The sequence below is a fragment of the Lissotriton vulgaris genome, chromosome 10, assembly GCF_964263255.1.
Source record: "Lissotriton vulgaris chromosome 10, aLisVul1.2, whole genome shotgun sequence".
NCBI lineage: Eukaryota > Metazoa > Chordata > Amphibia > Caudata > Salamandridae > Lissotriton > Lissotriton vulgaris.
This window is the reverse complement of record NC_141698.1, coordinates 544,932,525-544,944,803: the sequence shown is the minus strand read 5'-3', so window position 1 is coordinate 544,944,803 and position 12,279 is coordinate 544,932,525. Positions and strand designations below refer to the sequence as shown.

General features: G+C 40.3%; 1 protein-coding gene across 2 annotated transcripts in view; it reads left to right on the top strand.

Annotated features, from left to right (window-relative positions):
* Window positions 1-12,279, top strand: part of SRL (sarcalumenin) — a 212,675-nt gene that overhangs the window by 168,191 nt on the left and 32,205 nt on the right. The window contains exon 5 of one of the 2 annotated variants that reach the window (XM_086941386.1): window positions 5,010-5,045. The exons of the other annotated variant lie outside the window; for it this stretch is intronic. Coding sequence (XP_086797512.1) covers window positions 5,010-5,045 — 36 coding nt within the window. The remainder of the gene's footprint in view (window positions 1-5,009; window positions 5,046-12,279) is intronic. 2 annotated transcript variants of the gene reach the window in all.

Here is a 12,279-nt window from a genome sequence, read left to right as displayed (position 1 = left end):
TGCTCCGTCATCTATTCCATTAGAGGTGAGCCTTCTTCCTTTCATCCCACCTTTCCTATCCTACTGATTGCACATTTCTTATCTTGCTACTGTTTGCAGTTTCTTTTGTTGCACTATTGATTATCAGGTGTCTTACATACTATGTTATGCGAAATGTGCTGCCTACTACTTGCTACTCTGATTCAGGCATGTGAATCTATGAAAGATACCCATAATACTGGATAAGAAATGCGTTACTTACCTGTAACTGCAGTTATCCAGTATTAGTATCTTTCATAGATTCACATGCAACCCACCCGCCTCCCCTGGAAGGGCTCACCTTGGTTCTCTCAGTAGGTACTGCTTAGCATTTGATGATTCACATCTCATCATGTCTTATTCGGCCCATTCTTGGGTTATTTTCATTTTCTTTCTTTAACATTTCACTTTTAGTGATATGTCCCATTTTTAGAAGTATGTGCAGAGGACGGAGCTAGAGATGGACTCTGTAGGTGCTCAAGGGCTTCCCCTGAAAAAAGGTGAAGGGCAATGAGTTGCTTGGCAGCCCCAAGCATATGACTTATAAGGCGTCAATCTGTGAGGGTCATCGCTTCCAATTCTACAGGGCGGTTGCCTAAAACCAAAGCATTATAGAAGTCAGGGAGAGATATGCCCACAACCCCCTTGATATGGCCACTGATGTATTTCCAGTATGTAGTGATGAAACAACATGACCACCATGTTTGATGGAAATCTTCAGGTGCTGCACTACATCGCCAGCATAGAGCAGAGGTTGTGGGTAACATCGTCTTTTGATTTTAATTTTATTTTTCTTCCAATTTTCTTTAATCTGACTTGAATTGCATTGAAGTCCAAATGTTTCAAAAGCTCCAATGTATCACAAATCTTTAGATGTGTGTTGCGCTGTTGATAGTTTCAAAGCTACTGGTTGATGTTATCAAGAAATGCACCCGAGTTAAACAAAAACTACATGTCAACTCACGTTTTAAGACTATTTGCCAACATCAAAATTAAGGTTATTCAATGAACAGTTCCGGAAATGTATCTACTAACTGGAGATACAGTAAACAGATTTTTGAAGGAAAATTATTCCAGTGAATGCATTTTCTCACATCAGAGTCAAGCAAATGATACTTATAAAAACATACATGGACTTCCACATGGCTACTCAACACATTCCAAAGGAAAGCAGCAGTAACACCTTTAGTCTGGTAGAATGGGACCTTTTTTTTATCTGCGCCAGAAAAATTCAATGTACGCATCATATTCCTTAAAAAAAAATCTTTTTTATTGATTTTAAAACTTTTCAATTGTACATCTGCAAGTAAAGATTGTTATTGTAATTTATTTACCATAATTGTTTACTAGAAACAATCCATCAAGCTCTATCTTGCTTAGACCCAGAAGCCTGATGTATTCAAAAAGGAGCTGGAACTTCCAAGTAGATTAAGCAAGTTAGTTTATTAAGATAAGTTGTTAAGTAATAATGATAACACATTCCACATCTCATGCATTCTAGCTGAGCAGCAGGAAGATATAAGATACAACAAAGCCCCAAAACCTGAACATTGCTTAAGAAATAAGATCTTATTTCTGTAGTCATATCTAGGTCATACTTCAAAATCTCTTTTATGTCCAGTAGGTGCATCGATCTATGCAGGTTGTTTGAATGTGTTTATGCTGTATGCAAATGGAATGGATTTAATCAGCTTTTCAGACCAGTGTTATGGCAATAAAAAAGCAAATTTCCTGAAAATTAACATAAATCTACAATAGGAGTTATTTTATCGGTTGTGTGCAATGTGCTCAAACTTTGCCAACTGGAATAGTTGAAGCAATAGTTCGTCCTCTTGATGGTGGAGAGGGTGAAATCATTAAATCTTTTTCAGTCACCCAAAGTTGAAACGTCTGATTAATTGTGTATTTTATTGAATGAAATGTCGTTTCGCCTCTTTCAAGAAGGACATGTAGTCCAGAGATGTGTCAAGGTGGCTATACTAGTGTGCTTTCTGCCCACATGACAGGGTGTGGTGAAACCTTTGTTCCTGCATCATGAGCAACATATCTTTTTTTTTAATGACAAATTCTAGTTGTTAACTCAGGTGGGTGTAGGTGATTTGGGAACCATTGTTGGCATCGCCAAATAGAGCTGATTAGAATTACTCTGACATTTTGGAAGAGTTGATGTTCTAGATAATTTGAAGATTAGTGGAACGGGCAAAAGCTGTAGTTAAGTCTCTCTGAGAAAGGATTTAACAAGGACTTTCCCACCAACTTTGAGTCTTGAGATCTGGAGGCACAGGTTAGGTAGATTGTATCTTCGGACATAGGAAACAAATTATAACTGGATAACTTAATACACTAAAGATATTGTAATTGAGATCACAGATTAAAATTAAATGAATTATTAAAAGCCTTTTGGTCTTCTAATAGAATTCTGCTCAGGTGGTCCACTGTGTTTTTTTGCGCTCTTAGCATGTACGTTCTGGCAGGTATAAGTTGCTTATCAAGGCCAGATGAAAGAGTTATTAGTCTATTACTTGATCCCAGTATTCTTGCCTTGTGTTGTAAGACATTGTCATGGTTGTGTATGCCTGAATTGGACCAGTTATGCTGGCATCATAGGTAAAACGGTTTTTGGAGGTGGTGAGCAATTATGAATTTCAACATGTGTTTAAATAACTTTAATTTCTGATCCCTTTATCACATTGGTTGTTCTGACCCACCAGTGTAAGGTTTCCACAGCTTCTTTGTGGGGGCCTTATCACCCTTTCCAACCTCCAGTTTTCAGATGTATTTGGTCTTCTGGGCATGGAAGAATTCTTATTGATGTCTGTCTTTGGGGTTGAAGAATAGGCTGCTTTACTGAAAGGGACTTCCCCCTTCCTCTCCTTCCCCCGGCTGTCCGAATATGATCCTTGATGTGTAGTTGGCATCTCTGAACAGGGAAAGTAAATACTACAAAGGATACACTTATTCTGTTCAGTTTCTATTTCTTTTATTGATCACAGTGAATTGGAGAGGACACCTTCATTTCTTTTCATAGAATAGCATCCTCATTTCATATTTTACCATTGAATTTGTCTAAGTTTTTAAACATGGGTACCTTAAAAGCCGGTCACACAAAAAATCATATAGAATGTCAGAAGAAAACGGTCTGAATAAATGGTAGGGTAAAACTAGGTAAAACTCGAAACTGGTTTAACAAAGTACAAACAACTGAAAAATCTGTTAAAATGCTGAAAAAACACTTTTATATTGTACACCACGAGCATGTAGAAATGTATTTAAAAAATCTTCTTGTCCATGAGACAAGATGCTGCACAAATCTTCTTCTCCTGTAAAATATTCTATTTTTCCCATTTGGCGCCATGCAGTGCGATAATGTTATGGTAATGTATTCACTATGTCAGAGCTCTAGTACAAACAGGCTTTAATTAACCTAGGGTTCATGTTATACCATGGTTTGGATTGTAGCAAGAGTCTAACTCTGCCATCTTTTCAATTATACTAGATTTTAAATATGGAAGAAATTTGCCTGGGCTCTGTTTAGGTAAGGTTCACAGCCGAATTCTGGATAAGATACGGTTCTGATTATGCAACAGCTCTTTCCTTGCTTAGTTTCAGGTGAAGGGTAGAATCTTCTGATTGTTTTGGCAGAGGGCACACTTTCGATTGATTTTGCTAAAAGTTTGTTACATTAAGTAACCCAAGAGAATACTTGTTATCAAGGATACTATTGACAATCACTTGACTAGAATTTTGTTCGCCAGGCCGAATTTTAATATCTTTGATTCAATATCTGTATGACCGAGAACAAGTTTTTGACTTTTGATGTCGATAATGCTTTCCTCAGGGACACCCTTAACCCTTTCCATGCTCATGACGAGCTCAGCTCGTCATGATGCACGGTTGAGCTGTGCTGATGACGAGCTGAGCTCGTCATGATCAATGGACCTGACGATAAGTCAGCATAGGAGGGGAAAACACCTAGCAGCCTTAAATAGCTCTTAATTTGAATCCATAAAATCACCATTGTACCCATTCAGGTTTATTTGAAATCCCACCCCAAAATGTACACATCAAGTAGGGATAACATTTTTTACAGTTTCTCAAAAGGGGCCTTTTGTATCTCCAAATTATTTGTGACAAATATCAAGTGGAGAGAACAAGAGTTTAACTGTTAAACAAATGTTTATGGTAAAACAGCAAAATACATAACTGCTGGCAGATATTTTCACTTGGATTTTGCCTTATCCATTTCATTAGGAAAATTGGTTTGAATGTGCATGCCATATGTATGCTGTAAAAATGATGGACACGTGCAATCTGAGGGGTAATTTGATTTTACACTTCATTTATATTTGCTCATGTAAGCAGTAGAATCATAACCTAGGTGCATTTTCGCAGTCACACTTTTGGATCAAAGTATGCTCTGCAGCACTGAATGGACCTTGCCAAAGTAGCAGCTGGTGCTGCCTAATTCGGCTTAACAACTGGGGACATTATATCTATCACCAGTGACATCACCCATCCAAAAATAGTGGTTGCCTTGGAAAGAACTGACTCATGCAAAGCAGTCACTATTTTTATACTGCATTCGTAATTTGTGGCTTTGGTCTGGGCTTGCATTCTTAGTGCCAAATCTCCCTGGGCAGAATGCAAAGGAGCATTTGTTCTCACCTCAGAGTCACGGTGGACTGACTGCCATGTTTAAGAACTGTAAGAGTACTCTGTGCTATTAGAGTGTGAAGTCCGTACTGATGCAGAAGCTTAGCTCCAGTAGGACTAACATAACCATTTGGTCCATTAAAACGACTCATTATTGTTTATGTAGTGTTTCTTCACTAAATGTTCCTTTATTCTTGTTTGACAAGGAAGCCGAGTCTATACTTCAATTTTTCATATCCTAAGTAGACATTACCAATAATATGTGTGCCTTTCCCTGCCTTAATCACGTAGTCTTGTGTCTTTATGTATTTTTATCTCCCATTCCCCTCTGCTAACAGCCTACCAAGGACGAACCCTTGGGAACTCTGACACAGGTTGGTATGACTTACTCCCACCAGCATGCTACCAGCAGAGAGTTGTCAGCATTGTTCTCCTCTTACCTTTCAATGATCCATTAAAATGATGAAGCAGTACAGTATTGGGTTCCAGTCTATGGGCTTTTAATAAACAAGTATTAAAGATTAAGTGAGGTAGAAGCTTATGTCTTACGGTAAATTATCTTCTGACTTACCTATTCCCTTAAGAAAGCAGATATTCTGATATTTAGGTAGTGTGCACAACCAGCACCTCAGTATAGACGGTCGGAGGCTGTGATGAGCGGGAAAAATTGTCAGTGTACATGTGTTGAGTTTTTTTTCTCTTACTGTTTAGGTGCTATCACTTTAATTTGTGAAACCTACTTTTCCCTGATTAATTTGAGGAACGATAACATTTGGGAAGTATTGGTCTCCCCTTGCATTAATGTTCATTGTTGCAATACTCCTTGCTTTTGTTTCTTGTTTGTGGTGGTTGGTGTATGAGCTTACTAGGTTATTTCAACATGTTCAACATTGTCCTAGAATTGTTAATATTTTCTTTGTGGCATTGTGCATTCCTTTGCTTTTATTACTGTCATTGTATCAGCCAATGCATGTTTGTCTTTGTCTTCATTCGAGTTTTTGGTAGGATTTTGTTCTAAAAAAATGTTGGTTGTCTTTACATATTCTTAGTTGCTTTCTTTGTGTCATTTGTCTTTTTTCACTCTCCATTGTTCCTTTTTCCTAACCCTTTCCCAGTAAGCCTCTGGGGTGGAATCATCTGTTATCAAACATGAAATCTGAGGTGGGCAGATACCCGATGTCTTTGTGAGACATCATAAGTTACAGGTGGTTTTAGCTACCTAATTACAACACTTGCCAACTTTATGAACCTCGCCAGGTGAGATGTGAATTGGTAGCCTCTCTGCAGGGATTGTTCCTGAAGAAAAGCTAAATTGTTGTTTCATTTCCCAGTTCAAGCTCATAACCTGGGCAGAGGACATTAAGAGCCCCAGCACCTGAACTAGAGTCTCATGTATTGTCCACACACACCACTGTCACTATAGGTTAGGAACTAATCTTAGGCATTTGCTGTTTTAACGATAGTTTTTTTTGTTGGTTTTTGTTCTGGTGTCAATGCTTTTTATTAATCTTTGACTTTTTGCATACTACTGTTAGTGTTTATACTTTAACTGTGATGCTTCTATTTGGCTTAACTCTCTCCTTTCTGTTAAACATTTTACATTTGTTTTTCTACATATTTTTTTCTTTGATTTTTGCACTGCTTTTCATGTTTGCTGGGCACTGTTTGTTTTGTGTGAAGCGTTTTTGTTTGCCTTTAGGCTGGTGTTCGTTTTTGGACCGTTCTTTATCTTAAGATTGGCCTGAGTTTATGTGTTTACTAGAATTCACTTTTAAAGAAACACGCGTATGACAGTGTTTAATGTTAAAGATTAGGATTCATGCAGCACCAATTTGACCAATAAAAAGGAGGGCAAGGCTAACCAGGCTTTTGATCTTTTTGAGAACACTAATAATGACTGGGAACTAAAAAAGTACAGTTCTTATAGAACTTAGGTATTTTAGTGAGACGGAACAAGTTCATGCGTTGTAGAACGGTCCTATGTATAATTTGCCAGGAATACTAATCTCCTTTAAGGGGACAGGGTTTCTTGAATTGTTACGTGTTTAGATTCTGTCTTTTCATCCACCTAACATATTCTCAGGCCGATCTATAAGAGGAAATGCTCATGAGTAGAATAGTGAACAGTTGCTATAACCCACTTTCCCAAAAGATACAGAACAGCAAGTTCTGGGAAGTGAGTATGTGAAATGGCTCGTGAACTAAATTGTTCACCCATTATTGAAATGTAGTTGTTTGAAGGAAAAATTGTTGGTCTTGTTTTAAAGTTGTCGAGGAGGAATTTCTTTGCTTTCCTCCCTGTTTTTTTCTTTTATCATCTTATTCTTGCTGAGGCCATTGCATTTTATGTAGCCTCTGTACAAGGCAATATGTTTAACAGTAATTTACTGAATCTAACAGCTTTTGCTATAAAGAGCAGAGGTGTTCAGTGGAGCAGGATAGGAAAAAACACAATTCTGTGCGCTTTTGCATATTAGTGTCATGTTATTGTTTGACTAGAAATAAGAGGGGCTGGGGCGGGGTGCCAAAGATTTGCTGTACCAAATTCATGCCAGACATCTTAATGGATCTTGTAAGGCAGGGTGGTGCATTTCGCTTTTTAATACTAACATTGAAGTCTGCATGTGTTATCTATTACCAGCGTGCCAACTCCCTTCATGCAGAAAGCTGCAACTTAATTCAGTATCAACCAATCAGGCCCATGGGTGAGTTACCCCGCAGATTACAGTCTCCGGGATATTTGTAGTCCGCTCCATTAAGCACATACTCCAGTTAATTCTGCCGGTAACACTATTGCGCCTGTAGGCTGGTAAACGTGGAAAATGAAGGTTAGTTGCTTTGGCCCCTGAAAGGAGGTATAGTCGGTGTACATATTACAAGAATTGAATGTGTTCTGTAACCTAAATGGATATCTGATTGGTTGATCTAGAATTCTGCATAATGCATTTGTTTGCCATATTCCGATGCAAGGTATTTTACCTGGGTTTAGTATACGCCCTCAGATTCACCATAAATCAGCTGTTACCTGATCCGTGCATGTATGCTTACCTTACTTCAATCAAAAGTCCAGATAATGGCTTTTAATGAGGATAAAGCATAAATAGGAAAAACATATTTTTAAGCGACTCATCGAACAACGTTGTGACTTATATCAAAGAGTACATTTCATTAGACTTCTGGGGGAAATAAACTTTCAAATAGTTCAGAAAATATTAGGATTTAAGGTAAAACATTGAAAAAATGGAAAACTGAAAACACGTTAAACAAAGTTATGAAGGAAATGTAGATCATCTCTATATTACCTCTCTCTGAGTTGTAAGAAAAAGACACTAGTTCCTCTCCGTTGGTTCTTACATAATATTGTAAATCAATTAGAACGACACAAGTATAAAATACTTGTAATCTAAATGGATATATCATGCCCGCTTTTGTTGTGATCATCCCTGCTTATGGCAGGGAATACTAACTTCTGCTTTGCAAATTCGACTGACTTTTTATGACTATTAAGCCTATATAGGCGTTAAGAAGTTGTGTGGTGTTTGTCACTGGGGTCATCGGTGTGGATATTTAGGTCGCAGAGGAAGATGTAGTCATCGGAGTCTAAGGTAGGGGTGTAATGAAGTCTGCAATGGCGTTGCAGAAGCTGGAGCTCAGGCATGGGAGTCAGTATTGGAGGGTGCCTCTGATGGCTGTCTTGGCGTCCATGTGGAGCTTGAAATTGAGATGTTTCATACAGTTGGTGGTGTTGTCGGTGGTGGTGGTACACACTATGGTCTCTTCGTATATGATGGCTGTTCCTCCTTCCGGTTGTTGGTGCGGTCCTGGTGAATGATTTTATATCAGTCAGGGATTGCTGTTGCAATGTCGGGTGGATGTGGGGTTGAAGGTCTCAGTGAGGAAGTCTATGTCTGGTGCAAGGTTGGCGATGAGGTCCCATAATTCAGTTGGATGTTTGCATAGCGAGCGTGTGTTAAGAAGGGCACATGCGAGTTAGTATTTTTTTTCAGGTGGTGTCTGAGGTGTGTTCGGGCCAGGCTGGTCAATGGGCTGGTATGTGTGCAGTGGCAAGTGAAGCGGCAGTGGGTGCAGGTCAAAGGTCCTACAGTGGAGGTTGGGTTGGCATGGTGGCAGTGTTTGTTGCGGTGTCCAGGGTCGAGGGTGTAGAGCTTGGCGATGGTGTATCTTCAGGGGGCGAGAGGGCCAGGGGTTGTGACGCTGGTCCCAGTCAAGGCCCAAACTTTGACAGACAGGCTTGTCTTTGGCTTGCCAGCAGCATGGCCGTTGCGCAGTCACGCTGCAGCTTGCATTGAGTACGTCCTGAGGCTGATGGCACTTCTGTTGGTGGAGAGAACAGTGAGTGGGAAAACCTGGTCGGGACACCCAAGCGGGGATAGGCTATCCACATTTGTATGTCAGTACACACCAGGTCTTTTGTACAAAATCTACTGCTATGGGGCTACAAACTATTTCACTTTTGAACCTCAGGTTCAACCTTTCTAAGCTCCTTTTATTAAATGTAGGCTTTTCTTGCAGCACCCTTTCTAGTCACTGACCATACCCCAGTATAACATTGACAATCCCTATTTTGCAGGGTTTTAACCTACATTTAACTCTCCTGATTTATCCACGCTGAAGTGCACCACCAATTGATTGTCTAGTTACTTTCTCACCTAAGGCGGACTGGCTTTTATTCCATCAAGCGTTGACCATTGGCTGAAGCCTATATATAGGGTGGTTTGAAAGTCCAAGGACACTAATGGCACTCTTTCACATTCCGCAGCTTCCCAGTATTAATTGCAACAGGCACAGGTGGCTTCACGAAAGAGAGGAAGAGTTGGATAATGGAACTGATAGCTGCCAGCTATGAGAGCGGGCAAAAAGAGATAGGAGAAAGGGGGAAAATGACGGATAGAGAGAGTGAGGAGAAGAATGGAGAGGGGCATTTTTGAAGATTTTGTCAGTGCTGCTTTTGGTTCCCCAGTCCGGCCCTGTTCTCAGCTGTGTCAACAAAGCACAGGCCTAGCTAACCTATCCTTCTAATATTCCCTCCTGAATTTCAGGGAAGCGAGCCAATAGCTCCCTTAAATGTGATATGTTCCAACACATAAATGGTTTGATTCAAAACGCTTCCCTGTTGCCAAAGTTTTATTTAATTTTGCAACTATAATAGCCTAACCTCTAAGATTTGAACCTATTCAAAATTATTATGTGGTCAGCTGCGACCATGGCCCAACACAACAATTAATCACATAGCTTTATTAAGTAATTATACTATTTAATAAATAACCATAATTAGTTTTTTTTAGCTTAATAATACATAACATTGTTAAAATGTAACATACACACCTACGAAATAAAACAAATATCAAGAAATTCATTCATTCCTCCTGGTAGACAAAATAAAATGACTTAGGAAACAGTTTTCACATATTTTCATGGCACATTGCCCTGTCTTCATAATCATAAGTAAGACCACAATAACACATTCTCATACCGTCTCATCTCCGTTTACTACAAGTTGCTTGCCCGATGACATGCAGCGTGTCGGTAATTACACCCATATTCTACCTCCCCCAGTACAAAGTAACCATCCTTTCCTTAAGCCTTATGTATTTCACCTGTAAAATCAAAGACAGTAGTTGATGTAATCTCGATCTGGAAACAGCTCTGCCATAAGGTGCTTTGCCCAAATTCATTTTCTCAAGATATCCTTATACTTCAGTTTCAAATGCTTAAAGAGCCTCTTATACTTAATCTTAAAAATAGATCATTTCCTTAATTGTGTTTTAGGAGAAGCTCTTAACTTTTCAATCTCTTTGTTTTGGAAAATGTGCTTGCATTAGAACGTTTCCTGTTTTGTGTTGTCTTTCTGTAGGTCTTTTATCAAGAAAAATCCATATAATGGTAAGGACCAATGGAAGTGTGTTACTCAATAGCTTCAGTGACATTTCATGCATCCTGTGCTGACAGATATTTTGGCAAAAGTCGCATCATGATAGAGCTTCTTCCGCACACAGTGACTTTGTCCTGAGGAAGGTGGAATACATTAGTAAGCAATGAAAGGCTGTGTTGACCAGAGTGGGCCACTAGTACCAGACAGGGAAGACTCTAAATGAGAATTTGTAGTCCATATTGGCTCTCTTATGATTGTGTATTGTCAGGGACTATCCGGGACTATGTCGGGAACACAGTCAGGGACTTGGGCAAGGACCAGGAACTGATTAGAAAACGTACACAGAAAGAGGAGTACAGTGCTGCCCAGGATCAGACAGGGAGTCAGAGGAGAAAAAGGAATCCAAAGGGGAAGCGTGTACAGGTGAACAAGATGGCTAAGACTCAAAGGATGGGCACTCAAGAGGCAATTTAACATTCAGAATAACTACACTCAAGAAGGAGGTGCAGACATATATACATATATATAAACACATACAACAACATTAACAATAAAGGGAATGTGGGGTAAAGCACTCAGGAGCTACACATGGTAAGACTGAAGCTCACATGTAAGATATGCATGCTATAAATGTAACTCAAAGACAATACTCACAGTGAACAAGAAACACCACCTAGGTTGTCAGCTGTGCCCACGGGGAACATCCTTTTCGACACGGATGTTACCCTGCAGTACTTTTACAACGCGCCCGTTACAACGCAAGTCTGGAGAAAGGGAGTAGCACGCACGCGCGCTATTCTGCTGATTTTTTCGATCTCAGCGCTGCTGTAACTTTTAAAATATCGCTTTCTGCATTTTGCTTTTTAAATTGCATTTACCTCGTTATTAGAACGTCCTTTGTGTGCCCTCTCACTTGCACCCTAAATTGGGCCCCCCACCGCGCTTTTCGCGGAGCTATGTCATTTTCTTCTTAGCCTTCGTGTCTTAGCCTTCGTGTTTGGCGCCGGGCGCCATCTTGGGGGTGGTTTGGAGCGAGTGTGCCACTTGTGGGAGCGCTCTAGCGCTCTTTTACTTCACAGGTGAGCCCTACTTAAGGCGAGCTAGGCAGTAGCTCGACCTGGAGAAAGGGAGTAGCACGCACGCGCGCTATTCTGCTGATTTTTTCGATCTCAGCGCTGCTGTAACTTTTAAAATATCGCTTTCTGCATTTTGCTTTTTAAATTGCATTTACCTCGTTATTAGAACGTCCTTTGTGTGCCCTCTCACTTGCACCCTAAATTGGGCCCCCCACCGCGCTTTTCGCGGAGCTATGTCATTTTCTTCTTAGCCTTCGTGTTTGGCGCCGGGCGCCATCTTGGGGGTGGTTTGGAGCGAGTGTGCCACTTGTGGGAGCGCTCTAGCGCTCTTTTACTTCACAGGTGAGCCCTACTTAAGGCGAGCTAGGCAGTAGCTCGACCTGGAGAAAGGGAGTAGCACGCACGCGCGCTATTCTGCTGATTTTTTCGATCTCAGCGCTGCTGTAACTTTTAAAATATCGCTTTCTGCATTTTGCTTTTTAAATTGCATTTACCTCGTTATTAGAACGTCCTTTGTGTGCCCTCTCACTTGCACCCTAAATTGGGCCCCCCACCGCGCTTTTCGCGGAGCTATGTCATTTTCTTCTTAGCCTTCGTGTTTGGCGCCGGGCGCCATCTTGGGGGTGGTTTGGAGCGAGT